Source organism: Leucoraja erinacea, chromosome 11 (genome assembly GCF_028641065.1).
Source record: "Leucoraja erinacea ecotype New England chromosome 11, Leri_hhj_1, whole genome shotgun sequence".
Lineage (NCBI taxonomy): Eukaryota > Metazoa > Chordata > Chondrichthyes > Rajiformes > Rajidae > Leucoraja > Leucoraja erinaceus.
Window position 1 is genome coordinate 45,254,717 of NC_073387.1, and position 16,405 is coordinate 45,271,121.

General features: G+C 40.1%; 1 protein-coding gene across 1 annotated transcript in view; it reads left to right on the forward strand.

Moving 5' to 3' along the window:
- LOC129701741 (ras-GEF domain-containing family member 1C-like) overlaps positions 1–12,435 on the forward strand; it is a 54,788-nt gene extending 42,353 nt beyond the window's left edge. Inside the window, exons 8-15 of the mRNA XM_055643139.1 lie at positions 893–988; positions 1,119–1,221; positions 2,357–2,436; positions 2,538–2,633; positions 5,427–5,522; positions 6,610–6,733; positions 8,074–8,146; positions 10,605–12,435. Of these exons, the coding sequence (XP_055499114.1) occupies positions 893–988; positions 1,119–1,221; positions 2,357–2,436; positions 2,538–2,633; positions 5,427–5,522; positions 6,610–6,733; positions 8,074–8,146; positions 10,605–10,629 (693 nt within the window). The 3' untranslated portion in view covers positions 10,630–12,435. The remainder of the gene's footprint in view (positions 1–892; positions 989–1,118; positions 1,222–2,356; positions 2,437–2,537; positions 2,634–5,426; positions 5,523–6,609; positions 6,734–8,073; positions 8,147–10,604) is intronic.
- Positions 12,436–16,405: the final 3,970 nt, after the last annotated feature.

Below are 16,405 nucleotides of genomic sequence, written 5' to 3' on the forward strand. Positions count from 1 at the left end.
TATTTTGAAATAAATTGCACAGTTACATACAGAAATCTGGAAGAGAATCATGAGACAAGTTCTGTGATATATGATGCGTTACAAACTCTGCATTGAAAAGAACATAATGGCAACAAGGACGGCTTGGTAGTGCAGCTCCAGAGACCCGGGTTCGATCCTGACTATGGGTGCTGTCTGTACAGAGCTTGTACCTTCTCCCCGTGACCATGTGGGTTTTCTCCAGGTGCTCCGGTTTCCTCCCACACTCCAAAGTACAGGTTTGTAGGTTAATTGGCTTTGATAAATTGGCCCCAGTGTGTAGGATAGAACTAGTGTACGGGGATCGCTGGGCGGCATGGACTCGGTGGGCCGAAGGGCCTGTTTCACGCTGTATTTCTAAACTAAACTAAACTAAGCTAGAAGTTGTGGTACTTGCTCACTTGTTCCTCAGTGGGAGGTTTGAAAGGGTTGGATATGTTACAATAAGACACAAGCAAATTATTATCATTGCTGCCAAACAATTCCTGAGATGAAACACACTCATTCAAAGTACAATTAATGTTGACATTTTTCAAAACTATTACTAGTTTTTTAATTTATCTGTCCTTTAAAACTTTTATTGTATATTGAGTGTATGATTTGTCGTTTTTACAATTCCTCTTTATACTTCCCAATTAAGCCTTTGTCTCAGTAATGAGTCTTCCATTTGTATGAGGTGCTCTTCACAGACCACTGTAGAGCACAGTGTTTTCATAAGTTACTCAATTACTCAGAAGCTTGTAAAAAGTTGGGAAGCTGACTGCCTGGCGAATTGCAGGTTAGATTAATTGTTCTGACTGCAAAACCCAGGCTGTTCAGTTTATTGGCTTTATTAGTTCACAATGCACATTGAACTTTTACTCTTTATCTTTAGTCTTGCTTCAGCGAGCAAAAGAAAACAGAAAATCTCGAAGCTTATGTTAAATGGTTCAACAGACTCTGCTATTTGGTGGCTACTGAAATATGCATGGTATGCACAATTTATTTTTACAATATATTGCCCACATTTTTTTTGTTAAAACTTGGCTTAGAATTCCTGAAAACATACAATTAAATGTTGCACAACACTATCATAAGCACTAATTATTTTTAAATTCCAGCCTGCTAAGAAGAAACACAGAGCACAAGTAATAGAATTTTTTATCGATGTTGCTCGAGAGTGCTTCAATATTGGCAACTTCAATTCCTTGATGGCAATTATATGTAAGTATAACCATTATTTTGAAAAGGAATGAAACAGAATTTCTGGGGGTTGTCAGAAGGTGAAGCAGCCACTGTGGAGACAGAAACCAAGTTAACATTTCAGGTCAATAACCCTTCATCATAACTGGAAAGGTGAGGAAACTAGCATGTTCCTTGGGTATGCAAGCAAAGAATTTCACTGTGCCTTGTCACATGTGACAATCGCGTATTCCATCCATTCCATGGTTTGCAAAGACGGAGAGGTTTGGGGAGAATGTCTACAAGGGGTTGAAACCAAGGTTGTCTAGGTAACACAATTGCTTTCAGTTTGATTCGGTTGGTCATTGCTGATCTGTCTAGAGGAATGTAAATCAAGAGAGATGCATGAGGGCAGTAGAGAGAAAAAGAAAAACCGGACTGAAATTATGAGACCACAGCATCTAGAAATTTGATGTCACTGGTTGATCACCTTGTGGGATATCTGGCCAGTTCTGACACAAACAGAAAAGTCTGGTTTTCTGAATGCAATATTAAGTCTTGGTTGCAACATACATAGATTGAAGATGAGATGCTATTCTTTGAACTTAAATCGGGCTTTGTGGTGCACTGTAAAAGATCAAAGAGAGAGTTCAAAGTGGGATGGAAAATTAAAGTGCAGATTAATGGAAGGTCAGGTTTAGGTTTATTATTGTGATGTGTACCGAGGTATAGTGAAAAGCTTTGTTTTGCTCCCCACAATATAATCAGATCAGATAATACTGAACATAAATACAATCAAGTCAACTCGAGTCTAATAGGTAGAGCAAAGGGGAAGATACAGAGTGCAGAATGCAATCCACAGCATTGTGGCACATCAATTCCATAGACAAAGTATAATATCTGCAATGGGATAGAGATGAATTGGACTGTGCCCTAGCTTATGGAAGGACAGTTGAGAAGCCTGATAACAGAGAGGAAGAAACTGTGACTGAATCTCAAAGTGCGTGCTCTCTAGTCAGGGATTGACCAGAGAGCAAGTACCTGGATGCATGAAGGTATCCTGTAAAACAGTCACTGAGTAAAAATGTTAAATAATGATTATTATGCACTGGTATCGCGGGAAATAAATGCTATGATTCAAAAATGTGATCAGATTTGCTTCCCTTCCCTTCTGCAGCTGGTATGAACATGAGTCCTGTTTCACGGTTAAAGAAGACATGGGGCAAAGTTAAAACAGCTAAATTCTTCATTCTTGAGGTCAGTATATTCTGACAGTAAATTTAGATTAGAATATGGTCAGCCCTTACGTTAATTTGGATAATTCTAATATTGTGGCCTTTTCTGAATTTAACATGCAGCATCAAATGGATCCCACAGGCAACTTCTACAACTACAGGACAGCACTTCGTGGGGCAGCTCATAGGTCACTGACCGCACACAGCAACCAGGAAAAGGTAAGACTAGTAAGACACACGACAGTCAGAGGGCTGCTGCACATCAGGAAAATAATTATGTTAATTTCCCCTTTTTCCTTGTCACTCGCCATTCGATTTGTTCATCTCCATGTACGTACTCCTCCACCTAAAAGGTGAAGTGAACTTATTGCAACTAATCCCACAACAAAGGAAAATGTTAGCTGCTTCCATCTTTAGACTTTAGCGACACGGTGTGAAAACAGGCCTTTTGGCCCACCAACTCTGCGCCGAGCAGTGATCACCCTGTACATTAACACAATCCAACACAGGAGGGTCAATTTACAATTTTACTGAAGCCAATTAACCTGTACGCCTTTGGAGCGTGGGAGAAAATCGGAGCATCCCGGAGAAAACCCATGCGGTGACAGGGAGAATGTACAAACTCCGTACAGGCAGCACCCATGGTCAGGATTGAATTCAGGTCTCTCGCCCGAGAAGGCAGCAGCTCTACCGCCTCCATCTGTAAGGAACGTTTGAGAAATGGCGAATCTATTGCTAAATGGGTCACTCAGGTTGTTTAGAATTGCATAAATCCAATTTTAATTTAGGATTTAGATATTGATCTTTGACAATAACTACATTCAGAATATTTTAAGTTTTCAAAGCAATGTTGGTGAGAATTTAATTCAAAACATGAATCCTTGCCATCAGCCAACCCTTAAATGTTTTTACATTATTCATTTCAATCATATCCTGCTGTAACAAGTTCCATATTCACAACACTCACTGGGTAAAGAAGTTCCTTATGAATGCTCCACTGTATGTCTTGGTAATTAGCTTAGTAACAAACATTTTGCAATTTTTAAAACCTCAATTAGATCATACCTTAGCTACCTCTACTCCCGAAAAAAATGTCTAGTCTACACACCCTTTACTAATGTATACCATTAGTTCTGTCAGCATCTTTGTAAATCTTCCCCGCATACCGTCCTGTGCCTCTACTAATAATATGGCAACCACAATTGTATGCAGTACTCTTAGTTTGTTGTATCCAAAATGTAATACAGATTTAGCATACGTTTCTTATCATTGCTTGGTTTCCTATTTTTTTTAATACTGTAGTGTAGCCTTTCTAACCAATGGTGCATCTTTTTATACTTGTACCTCAAGATCATCTATTTCTTTGATCCCACCCAGACTGGCACCGTCCAAATAATTAGTGGCTTCATTATTCTTCCTGCCAGATTTTACCACCTTGTGCTCTTAACTTTATTTGCCATTTTGCATGTTTATTACCATAATGTGATCCTATAATTGATTGCAGTCCTGCTTAGTTTGAGTACCCACAGAAATTAATTGCCACCTACAAATTTAGAAAGTGTTTTTCATTCCAGTGTCAAAATAGTTAATGTAAATTATGAACAGCAGTTGTCTTGAATGAAACATTAATTGTAATCACCCTTAATTGTGAATGCATAATTCAGAATAAATCTACAGTGCTTTTAACACCATCTGGCCTGCACTGCTAGGGAACAAACTGACAAAGATGCGGGTGGATGCTCCATTGGTGTCCTGTATCACCAACTACCTGAATGGATGACCACAATAGAGGCCAATTCACTGGATGAATTTAAAAGAGAGTTAGATAGATCTCTAGGGGCTAGCGGAATCAAGGGATATGGTGAGAATGCAGGCACGGGTTACTGATTGTGGATGATCAGCCATGATCACAAAGAATGGTGGTGCTGGCTCAAAGGGCCGAAAGGCCTCCTCCTGCACCTATTTTCTTTGTTTCTATGTAATATGTCAGGCTACAGAACTGTGTCTCAGACATGGTGGTGAGCAACACAGGGGACGGTCCTCTCTCCCTTCCTGTTTACCATCCACACCTCGGACTTCAGATATAACTCCGTCTCCTGCCACCTGCAGAAGTTTTCAGATGACTCTGCAATTGTGGGCTGCATCAATGAATGGAGGGAAGCTGAATACAGAGGTGTAGTCAACGACTTTGTTGAGTGGTGTGGGCTGAATCACCTGCAGCTCAACACCGACAAGACTAAGCAGTTGGTGGTGGACTTTAGGAGGAAACGAACACCCCTGTCCCCTATCTCCATCAATGGTGTGGATGTGCAGTTTACCAGGGAGTACAAATACCTTGGAGTTTACTTAGACAGTAAACTGGACTGGACCAGAAACGCTGAGGCCCCTGTACAAGAAGGGACAGAGCTAGCTGTACATTTTGAGAAGGCTCCGCTCCTTCAACATCTGCAGTAAGATGCTGCAGATGTTCTACCAATCGGTGGTAGCCAGTGCCAGCAGGGCGAAGACTGCAGACGCCAATAGGATCAACAAAGCCATCAGGAAGGCTGGCTCCGTCCTGGCGGTGTAGTTGGATTCATGGGAGGTGGTCTTGGAGGGGAGTATGCTCCTCAAACTGCGGAGCATCCTGGACAATACCGCTCACCCCCTCCATGACACACTGGTCAACCTGAGGAGTACCTTCAGCAACAGATTGGTTCCACCAAGATGCAGGACAGAACGCCACAGGAGATCCTTCTTCCTTGTGGCTATCAAACTTTACAACTCCTCCCCCTTCTGTCATGGGGTAGACTGAGACTGACCCCCCCCCCCCCCCCCCCCCCCCCCCATTATTACACATCCCCCAATCCTTTCCACTCAATACTTTAATTTCCTGTTTCATGCATTTTGTGTTTTTATGACATTTCCCTCCTGGGCTAAATAAAGTTCTATTGCATCGTTTTGTAAATAGCTCAATTTTTAAAGTGAAAAATTGTAAATGGAAAATCATGTGTGAATTTTTCTGTCTTCCAGATTGTTATTCCATTTTTCAGCCTGCTGATCAAAGATATTTACTTCTTAAATGAGGGTTGTGCAAACCGTCTTCCCAATGGACATGTCAATTTTGAGGTAAGTTATCAGCAGTTCTTGTGCTATGCTGACAAACATTCCGTTTTTACCATGAGTGATGGTTGTACCAAAAGCAAAAAGGTTGCTCATATTTGTTTCTTACATTTGCAAATATTAGGCATTATGCACAAAAATAGGAAAATTGGAAGACCGATGCTTGAATGCAGCTATTTTCCAAGTGACTATCTCACAAAGCGTGAGGCTTTCTAGCTGTCTACTCTGTACAGTGTCATACAGCACAGTTTGCAGGCACATTACCAAGGAATGCTAACTCTGATTAATGTATATATCCCAGATGATGCAATAACATTATATTATTCCTCCCAGCCATCCACCCATTCTCCATCACCATCCCACAGTGGGCAAGGTGTGTTAAAACATCTACTGAACATTGGCATTATGGTCAAGCACCTTCACTTGTACCAGAAGTAATAGTTTATCCTTGTATCGATACCCATTGAAGGAACCACTGCCGCCATTTCTCGCAACCACAAAACAATTCCCAAATAGAACCAACCATGCTTCATCCTGATGATCACTGCTACACGTGTGGCTGGGAAACGAACAGAACTTCACAAAACAAGAGGATATATAGTTCTGCCATTGGAAAGTGTTAACTAGGAGAGTGGGAGGCCGTGGTATATCAGAAAATAACTCTGCTGTGTAGGTTCTTCTTGCGCATTCACAACATTTGGTGTAGAGCAACATGGATAGAAACCTCTCAGTAAGTTCACCACAGTTTGAGATCAAATTTGTGTTTGGGCAAAGAAATTACGTTGAAAGAAACAATGAACGTTATCTCAATGGTATATTTTTGTAAACTTCACTAAACCTTAAATATATATATTTTTAAACTGATGATAAAAATGGATTCAGCCATTGGTGTAAAATTAGATAAACCTTTTGAAGAACTACATTTAGAACAAAAAAAAATGTTAGCGTGTTTTATTCCATGCAAATACAGTTAGTTTTCTGATGTTTAAAGCCACTGGTTAAAATATTTTAAGATCTGTTCCCATTATTTCCAAATTGCAGAAATTTAGAAAGGTTATGTTTTGAGAATTAATATAATAAATCTTTTTTATAGAAATTTTTAGAACTGGCCAAACAAGTAGGAGAATTTATGATGTGGAAGCAGGTGACATGTCCATTTGAAGTCGATCAAAATATCATCCATTATCTTCACACTGCTCCTGTCTTCTCCGAGGATGGTAAGTTGTTGTCTCGTTGATCATTTAGTGTGTAATTTATTTCGCTATATCGTTAACATTTTATTTTTTAGTTAATCATTATCTCACTTGCCACTCTGCTGGAAGATGACACAAGCTTTAGTACTCTCTGAGGCAATAGCAGAATGTTCCTGATTAACCTGATGGAGGAAGCAGTGTATTGGTGCTGATGCATTGATCAGCTAAAGCTCTAGGTTACACTGCAGCACTATAGGGACTTTATAACCTTGTGTAAAGGCAACTGAAAGCATTTCCCCCTCATCCTTAACTATCTCCAGTTTTCTAGAACCCAAATGGGATTTGGGTTCTAAATAACTAGAGCAGTGAGCAAACGCCACATATTGTCAAGAGTTGGTCCCTGAAAGGAAATACAGACAATAAAATTGTGCAATACAGACAATTTAAGGGGCTGTCCCACAGCGGCGACCTAATCCGTGAGTTAAGAAGAGTGTCTTTGACCTTCAAGCTCGAGGGCACTCGCCTGGAAAACCTCGAGCTGGATCGACCATCCGCGTTGAAACCGCGAGCTGGATCGACCGACCGCACACAAACACATCGCAAAGACGGGGGCCAGGGAAAGCGGGGGAGCGCTGTCTGAAATTCACACCTGCGATGAAGAGGAAGTACTATGGTAAGTCCTTTAGAGAGCGGGGAGGGGGGGGGGGGGGGGAGAGAAGGGGAGAGAAGGGGGGGGGAGAAGGAATGGAGGACACTTTTGAGAAGTATAATACAGCTTAGCGGGCATTTTACCTACCGGTAGGTTTTCCCTGGTCCTGAAAACTCCAATGAGCCAATCAAAATGCCAGGTCAGCGAAGGAGATTGCCTACGGCTGCCCTCGACTGCCTGTAACTAAATAGCGACCCCACTCCACTGCACTACGAGTTAAAAAGAACCATGCCAACCAAATTTTACTCACGGAAAATGTTTCAACATGCTGAAAATTTTTCTACGACCTAACTGAGGCATGGAGTATTCGGGAACTTCCTTCGAACATGAAGGAGAGTTCCAGTGACCTCATAGGACCTGCTATGACCATGTGTCAACCATGCTGCGAGTTTGAGTCGATTTTTCTATTTTATTCATATATTTATTATTACCATCTATTCTTAACAATCTAAGTTTGGCTCAATACTATTACTAATAATCATCCCAACTTTTAGTTTCAAAACCCAACAAGATTAGGATTATAATAAATGTAATAATAAATGAGGCTGTATTATTTTAAGTATGGCTTTACACCATATGAATAGTAAATTAAGCTATTTTTCAAAGCTTTAAAAGAAATGAAATAACAGAACTTGCATTCTGTTCCTATTCTAAGGTTTGTATTTAGCATCATATGAGAGTGAAAGTCCAGAAAATCAAGTTGAAAAGGAAAGATGGAAAGCTTTAAGGTAAAGAATATTTCTATTGTTAGTATATTTCAAAAGCTGTAAGATGTATCGACTTTAATACATTTGCTTTAAATGTTATTACACTTTTTCCAACAGAAGGCAAAAATAATTTGCATAAGTTGCATAAATCAGATCTCACAGCATAGAAACAGGCCACTGTTGCCATTCTGATGTTTATGTTCCTCGACATGACCTCTTCAATTCATAGCACAGGAACAGGCCCATGAGCTCACAATCATCTCACAATAATCCATTTTGCTCCATTCCCTGCATATACATATGCCCATCCAAAAGTCTCTTAATTGCGAATGTGCTTTCCATTATCGTTCTACGATACGATATGATAGAACTTTGTTTCTCCCAGGAGGGAAATTGATCTGCGAACAGTCATAAAACACATGATACATGAAACATGAAATTAAAGTGACAAGTGGACATGCAAAGATTTGGGGAGGGTGGGGTGGAGAGTCAGTCTACCCCACGACAAAAGGGCAAGGAGTTGCACAGTTTGATAGCCACAGAGAAGAAGGATCTCATGTGCTTTTCTGGACTGCTTTGTGTTCTCTGACTAAATAAAGCTTTTTCCTAACTTTTCTATGTTTATCGATGGCTTTCTAGTTATCATTCCTTGCAGTTGGTACAAAGCATTATTTCGCACATGCTGATTTATTTAAAATAGAACTACTTTTGTGGTTACAATAGAATATAATTGAATCAAATGAAGGGACCAGTTCAGTAAGTGCGAAGTTTGACAACTCTGGAGTTACGGAAAAACCCTATAATCCGCTATCCTGCTCAGAAATCCCCAACGGTTTAACATTTGGCTCACAGGCGTCCTGTTGGATACTGATGAATTTGTCTCCTGTGCTTCCTTTAAGCTTACCTGGTTTACTCGAAAATGTATTATACCACTGTGTAACATCTTAAGAAAAAGTGAATTAAGTCAAGTCAAGTCAAGTCAAGTTTATTTGTCACATACACATACGAGATGTGCAGTGAAATGAAAGTGGCAATGCTCGCGGACCTTTGTGCAAAAGACAAACAACAAAACAACCAAACAAATTATAAACACAATCATAACACACATATTCTTTTACATAATAAATAATGGAAAGAAAAAACGTTCAGTAGAGTTAGTCCCTGGTGAGATAGGCGTTTACAGTCCGAATTGCCTCTGGGAAGAAACTCCTTCTCAAACTCTCCGTTCTCACTGCATGGCAACGGAGGCGTTTGCCTGACCGTAGCAGCTGGAACAGTCCGTTGCAGGGGTGGAAGGGGTCTCCCATGATTTTATTTGCTCTGGAGTTAAAGTTGCATTGGTGTATTAATAGGGTAATAGCCAATAGTTCAAAAAAATCTAAGTCCAGCACCAAAATCCTGAAGTCTGAAGAAGGGTTTCGGCCCGAAACGTTGCCTATTTCCTTCGCTCCATTAATGCTGCTGCACCTGCTGAGTTTCTCCAGCACTTTTGTCTACCATCCTGAAAGTGTTAAAATATTTTATCACAGCAGGAGTTCGGTGTATTCTCTACACCAACGTAACAAAAATATCTGTTCTTACCATAGACTGGATTAATGGATTTGTCTATTAAGTATAATTATGATTTGAAATGATTGAATTTGTAAATGAATTATAAGTATTAGAATATTCTGTTTCTCAGTAACATTGTTTCGATTCTATGGTAACAAGCAATTCTATGGTAACAAACATAATTAAGATAGAGAGGGCGCGGAAAAGATTCATGAGGATGTTGCCAGAACTGGAGGAGAAACCAGATAGAGTGGGCTAGTTTTCTTTGGAGCAAAGGAGGCTGAGGGGTGATCTTACAGAGGTTTATAAAAACATGAAAGGCATAGATGAGGTGGATGGTCACAGTCTTTTTCCCAATCTAGGGGAGCCTTAAACTAAAGGGCACTGATTCAAGGTCAGAGGAGAAATATAACAATGGGACCTGAGGAGCAAGTTTTCACATAGTGGGTATATAGAACAAGCTGCCTGAGGAAGTGTTAGAGGTGGATATCATTTATGTTTAAAAGACACTTAGAATGGTTCCAAGATAGGAAAGGTTCAGATGGATAAGGGTCAAATGACTCAGGTTCCTGACCAATCCTGACCTTGGGTAGTGTCTCTGTGGAGTTAACACTGTGACTGTGTGAGTTTCCTCCACATGCTCCGATTCCTCAATCCCACATCCCAGAGACGTGTGGGTTTGTAAGTTAATTGCCCTCTGTAAATTGCAAAAGTGGGATTACATAGAACTAGTATGAACGGATGTTTGATGGTTGGCGTGGCTCGGTGGATGAAGGACCTGTTTCCGTGCTGTATCTCTAAAGTAACTAAACTAAATGTGGGTAAATGGGATTAGCTCAGGAAGGTTGGCAGAGATGAGATAGGTCGAAGGGTCTTTTGTTATGTTGTTTGACACTACGACTATGTTTGTCTGATTTTTCTCTTTCAGATCATCCCTCTTGGGAAAAACATGATTAGATGGAAGAAGAAAGACTCAATGCTTCCGGTAGTATCGCTTGCACTATTGACTTTGTGGACCAGCAAATACCTGGATTTTCTTATGAACTTTGATGAGCAGGATTCATCAATAAAAGTTAAACTGACACACAGAGAAAAATTATTCCTTCCCCCATTGCAATTCTTTGAACAAAAGCAGTATTTAAGTTGTGCAGGTGCTATAAAGGGAAAACTGAATAATATTGAAATTACAGAAGAAACTGAAACATAAATCTTTTTGTCTCAATAAATTACTGTGTCAGGATTTTTTTTTTAATAATGTGGGCACTGGATTGCTCATGTTTTCGACTCTACTTGAATTGGGTTTGAATATATGAGCTGTGTTCAAGAAGCAGTGGATTCACTATGCTCTTTATCTCAACTGGAACAGAACACTTCCATCTGAGGGAGGACTCTACTAGACTGATATTCAGTTGTGTACAGTACTTGGTAACTCTACAGTGTTGTCATGTTTAACTCAGTACGTACCAGACCTGGTCACATGCATGCATTTAAAATGTCTCATTAAAGTTTGAATTATTGTCATTTTTAACTTGCTTGTTTAGCAAATTGAAACAATTCACCACTAATGCTGATAAATCAATAAAGGCATACATAATGTATATATAAATCTCATCAAGCACTGTGCTGTTTCAGTTGTGAAAAAACTTTGGATTCCAAAATATAATTTCAGTTAAGCCAAATGCACATTGCAATCACTGTTTAATATAACATTTGAAGCTGGAATATATAATAGGTAATGGAGACTTAAACTGAGTGCAATTACATAATGTCTGTAACATCTCCATAAATGTATTATAATTTCTTAAATGGACTTAAATGGGACAGAAGCATGCTGTTTCCAGCAATGTGGTGATATTTTTTATAAAATTATGATTTTCACATAGAATAAAATTCTGCTTAGGGCTGCTAACAGTCAACTGAACAAACATATTGATAAGGAATATTACAAAAACTAAGTCTGCTGTGTATGATTATACCACAGAAATAATTATATTTCCGGGAATCAAAGACATTCAAATACCCGTTATAGTGTAAATGTATAACAATGGCATCTGATCAAAGTAACAAATAGAAAGGTTTTTTGTACATTCATGTAAATATTGTCATACATATTACTGAAATGTACATACATGTTCTGATCTTCTTTGCCTTGCATCTAATTGCAAGTAATTGTTTAACAAACAGTTTATTTAATAAATTGTTTGTCAATTACTTTATCCTTTTAACAATTAAACTAGAATTATCAAGATCACCCAAATCAATGCAGCTCATATCTACCACCTTCGGACGAGTGGTAAATGTGTCCAAAGTTCTGGCTATTATTGAACGCACAGTATCATGTCTGTAACTGAATCTTAATGTGCACAGTTCGCCATTTTGTGCTGGATCATACTTGCCATTCTGATATTTCATTACCATATTTCACTTGAAAATCAGTTGTCAAATACAGTAAGCCTAAAATAGCATGCTTCCATCCACAGTTTTGTATTCTTTATTTGCTTTAAAAAAAATAAAGTTGCAGCGGTGGTAATTAAAATGTATTTGTTTTATACTGCTTTATGAGATTAATAATTGAAATATTGTTTATAATCGGGCTAATTTATCTGTGCATAGAATTTATATATATATATATGTAATTTATACTGTGTTCTAACAGTTTGGCTGAATTGTTATCAATTTCTAATTTTTGTACCCATGTGAATGTTTTAAATTCTTCTAATAAATTAAGTGAGCCATTATAATCATGAAACAGTTTGAAACGTTGTTGCAATCTATTTTTCATTATGAGGAGCTTCATCGTTAGCCAGCACACCATTTAAGAAGGTCCTGGCTGATTTGACTGCAAGCTCAACTCCACATTTCCATCCACTCGCAGAGTAATTCTTCATCCCATTTCTTAGTAAGAATTTACATAGAACAGTACAGCATAAGAACTGGCCCTTCTGCCCTCAAAGGTACACAAAAATGCTGGAGAAACTCAGCGGGTGCAGCAGCATCTATGGAGCGAAGGAAATAGGCAACGTTTCGGGCCAAAACCCTTACCGCCCTCCTTCTGCCCTCAATGTCTGTGCCGAACAAGATCATCTCTTATCTGCCTGCACATAATCTATATCCTCCCATTCCCTGCATATTCATATGCCTACTCACAAGTCTCTTGAATTCTGCTATGGTATCTGCCACCATCAGCACTCTGGGCAACGGGTTCCAGGCACTCACTACCCTCTGTGTATAAAAACTTGCCCCACACATCTCCTTTAAACTTTGCCCCTCTAACCTATAAAGCTATGTCCTCAAGTATTAAATATTTCCATTCTGAGAAAAAGATTCTGACTGCTACCGTATCTATGCCTCTCATAACTTTATGTATCTTTTCAGGTCCCGCTCAGCTCCTACTTCAGCTTTCAACACTCTGAAAGGATCGCGAGTCTTTGGAACACACTTTCTCAGGAAAGGCAAAATTATCTGTCATAGATCGGTTCTCCCAAAAGAGAAAAACATCCTTTCCACAATCCATCCTTCAAGAAAACCTTGGTATCCTCAGACACATGTAAACTGCACGGATACAGGTTAACCCCATCCAACATTTTTTTTCATGCAGCCATTCCAGAACTCAAAGGTCTGGACAAAAAAAAATCTCTACAATGCCTTTTCCTCCCACAGATGCTGCTTGACCATTGAATTCCAGTGGGTTTGTTTTTTGCACCTTGCCAAATATTTGCTGTATCTGCATGCCAAACTTAGGCAATTCAAAGGTTTCAAAGGTCTTTTATTGTCCCGTGTACCAATTAAGGTGATATTCATATTACCGTACATGAATACCCTTGACCCCATGGACCTCAGTGAACACTCACCTCTTAGATAATGTGCGTTTTTAAAGATATTTGTCACCAAAACAAATAATTGACGACCCACCTTTGAGATGCAATTAGTCCATGTTAAAAGTTAATGTCAGGATTTGATAGGTGTTGTGAAGAAATATTGCAAAACTTTTTTCCTTATATACTCGGTAATGTTCACCTCAAGGAATTGGAAAGGTTGCATTGCATCCAACTGTAGTCTGATATCCTTTCTTTAATCCAGTCTTTAGACCACTTTTACTACTTAAGGGCCTGGAAACTGTTCAATACCAATTTTATTGTTGAAATAGTGTTACGAGTCACCCTAATGCTGTTTGTGAAAGATACAAAAACAGAACTTCAAAGGCAAGGTTTGAGATGGAGACTGCGAGAGAAGCCATCTGGTTCATTCATCTTTCGGAAAGGAAATCTGCCAATCTCACCCAATATCTGATTCCGGACCAACAAATATGGCTGGTACTTAACCGCCCTGTGGTATAGCTACAAAGCCGCTCAGTTGAATTATATCCGCTACAATGAAACCGGAAAAGAACAAAATCAGATGGATGACCCAGCATAAATCTAGGCACTAAATCTGGACTTTAAAAAGTCAGTCTCAACCCATCTGTACAGTATATCCTCTCAAACATCTAGGAACAAGTGTCTAAATTGAAAGAACTGTCTCAGAGACTCGTCACGGAGCAACTGACATACGTGGCCTTATTATTGACACCCACATCTTGAGAAATTAATGATTAAATGGTTTCCACCAGTTGCAACAACATAACAACAGATATTATTTATGCAGGTAATTCCTAATGGGACTTACAATTATAGAAGCCTCGCTCTTCCTTCTCCTGAACCAGCTTCTGTGGTCAAAAGAGAGTGGGCGACAACTGCCTGGGGATTAGAGGACTTGGATAAGCTGGTGAACGGTGAACTCAGGTTACTTGTCCAGATGGACCATTGAGAAACATCACGGCCATGGTGAGGAGATCCTGGCATGAGTATATCATTTGTCTCTTTATCTAAGCCAGGCTATTAATGAATTGGAAGCCAATTAGAGAGGGTTTACTAGACTGATGCGTGGAATTGGTAAGATATCTTATGAGAAAAGAACACCCAAGCTTTGCTTATATTGCAGAACTTTAGAAGGTATATAAGACACCTTGATTGAAACATAATCGTGTTCTTGACAGGGTGGATGTGAAGAGATGTTACCTCTTGCATAGAAAAATGCAAAACTAAGGATCTCAAAGGATGGTGGAATCAGAGTTTTAAAAATATATATATATAAAATATATATATGATTGATACCTGTTGTGTTTGATAAATCACTGGATTCAGATACCAGTTTTGATTCACTCAGCAATTTATTACACTATTCAATAAAGCACATACACTCATGTATCCCCGAATATCCCCGAATGCACTCACAAACCCCGAGTACACAGCAGAGCACGCCGCAGGATGTTTCTACATACACTCGTGTAAACCCGTACACACTCGTAAACTCAGCAACACCTCAGCAGTGCACACCGCAGGATGTTCCTGTTCACGATCACCCGATACCATTCACGACACAGTCCATGGTTGAGGTTCTCTCTCTGAAAGGGCGCCCAACACCAAACTTTATGGTATTTCTTATCAAAGCAGACCGTACATCCATAGAAAAATTAAAAAAAAGAAAAATGACACAACGCATTATAAAATTCAACATGAACGTCCCCCCACAACAGAATCAAAATTTTCCACTGTGAGGAAAGGCACCAGAGAGTTCAGTCCTCTTCCTCTGTAATCACCCGAGGTCGGGGCCTATTTGTGGCCTCCGCAGCCAGACCGATGTTTTCAGGCCCTCTTGCCGGGAAGATGGAACAAATTTGAAAACTTCTCACAGCATGGAAATGTCTGGAGCGGCCGCTTCCTCCCCGGAGACCGCGGCACCCGATGTCCTCAGGCCGCGCTGGTTGGAGCTCCGACTCTGGCGATCTCGAATCCCAGGCTCCGCGGTGTTTTAAATTCAGCACCGCCCGCGGCTGGACGCTCCGCAGCCACAGCTCCTCGGATGTTGGAGTCGGCGGTCACAGCACTCCGGAGCGTACCGCACGACGACCCGGTAAGGCATCGCCCGCTCCGTTATGGTGTCCCAGCGCTGTGCCGCTGCCGAAGCTGTAGTCCCAGCCAGTCACGACAGGAAACGCCGCTCCAGTCCGATGGTAGGCCGCGAGGAAGGGGCGAAGAAGCAGCTCGGAGGAAAGCCGCCTCTCCGACCAGGTAGGGACTAGGAAATAAAGTTTCCCCCTTCCCCTCCCCCCACCCACTACATAAAAGAAGACCTCCAACAAACATTTTGGTGTAACAGGACTGAAAATAAAAAAGGGTGAAAGGACGGACTGCAGGCAGAGCAGCCATACACAACGGCGTCCTACTCCTGCAGTCCGCCATCTTGAAGTCCACTAAGGGATCTTAGTGTATAGATCTTATCTGTGATCTTAGTGGTCTAAGGGTATAGTATATTACATATACTATACACATATACATCAAGTAAACTTGAGTAAAATATATAGAGCAAATGGAAAAATCAAAAATGCAGAATATAGTTCTAAGCAGTGTAGGCAAAGTCCAATATCCACAATGGGGTAGAGATGAAGCGGATAGTAATCTCGCTAGTGTGGAAGTTTACACGAGTAGGCAAGAATGTGAAATTACAGCCATAAATTCATTAAATGATGAAGGTGGCTTGGAAGTCTGAGAGGCTTACTACTGCTCCAAATCCATACATACCAATGACTGAAGAAATGGTTATTCACTACAATGTGACTAAGTCTTCAAGATCAGAGACAATAGAACTCAAATTTGAAAGTGGGTATTTGTGAGCAGCCATTGTAATCTA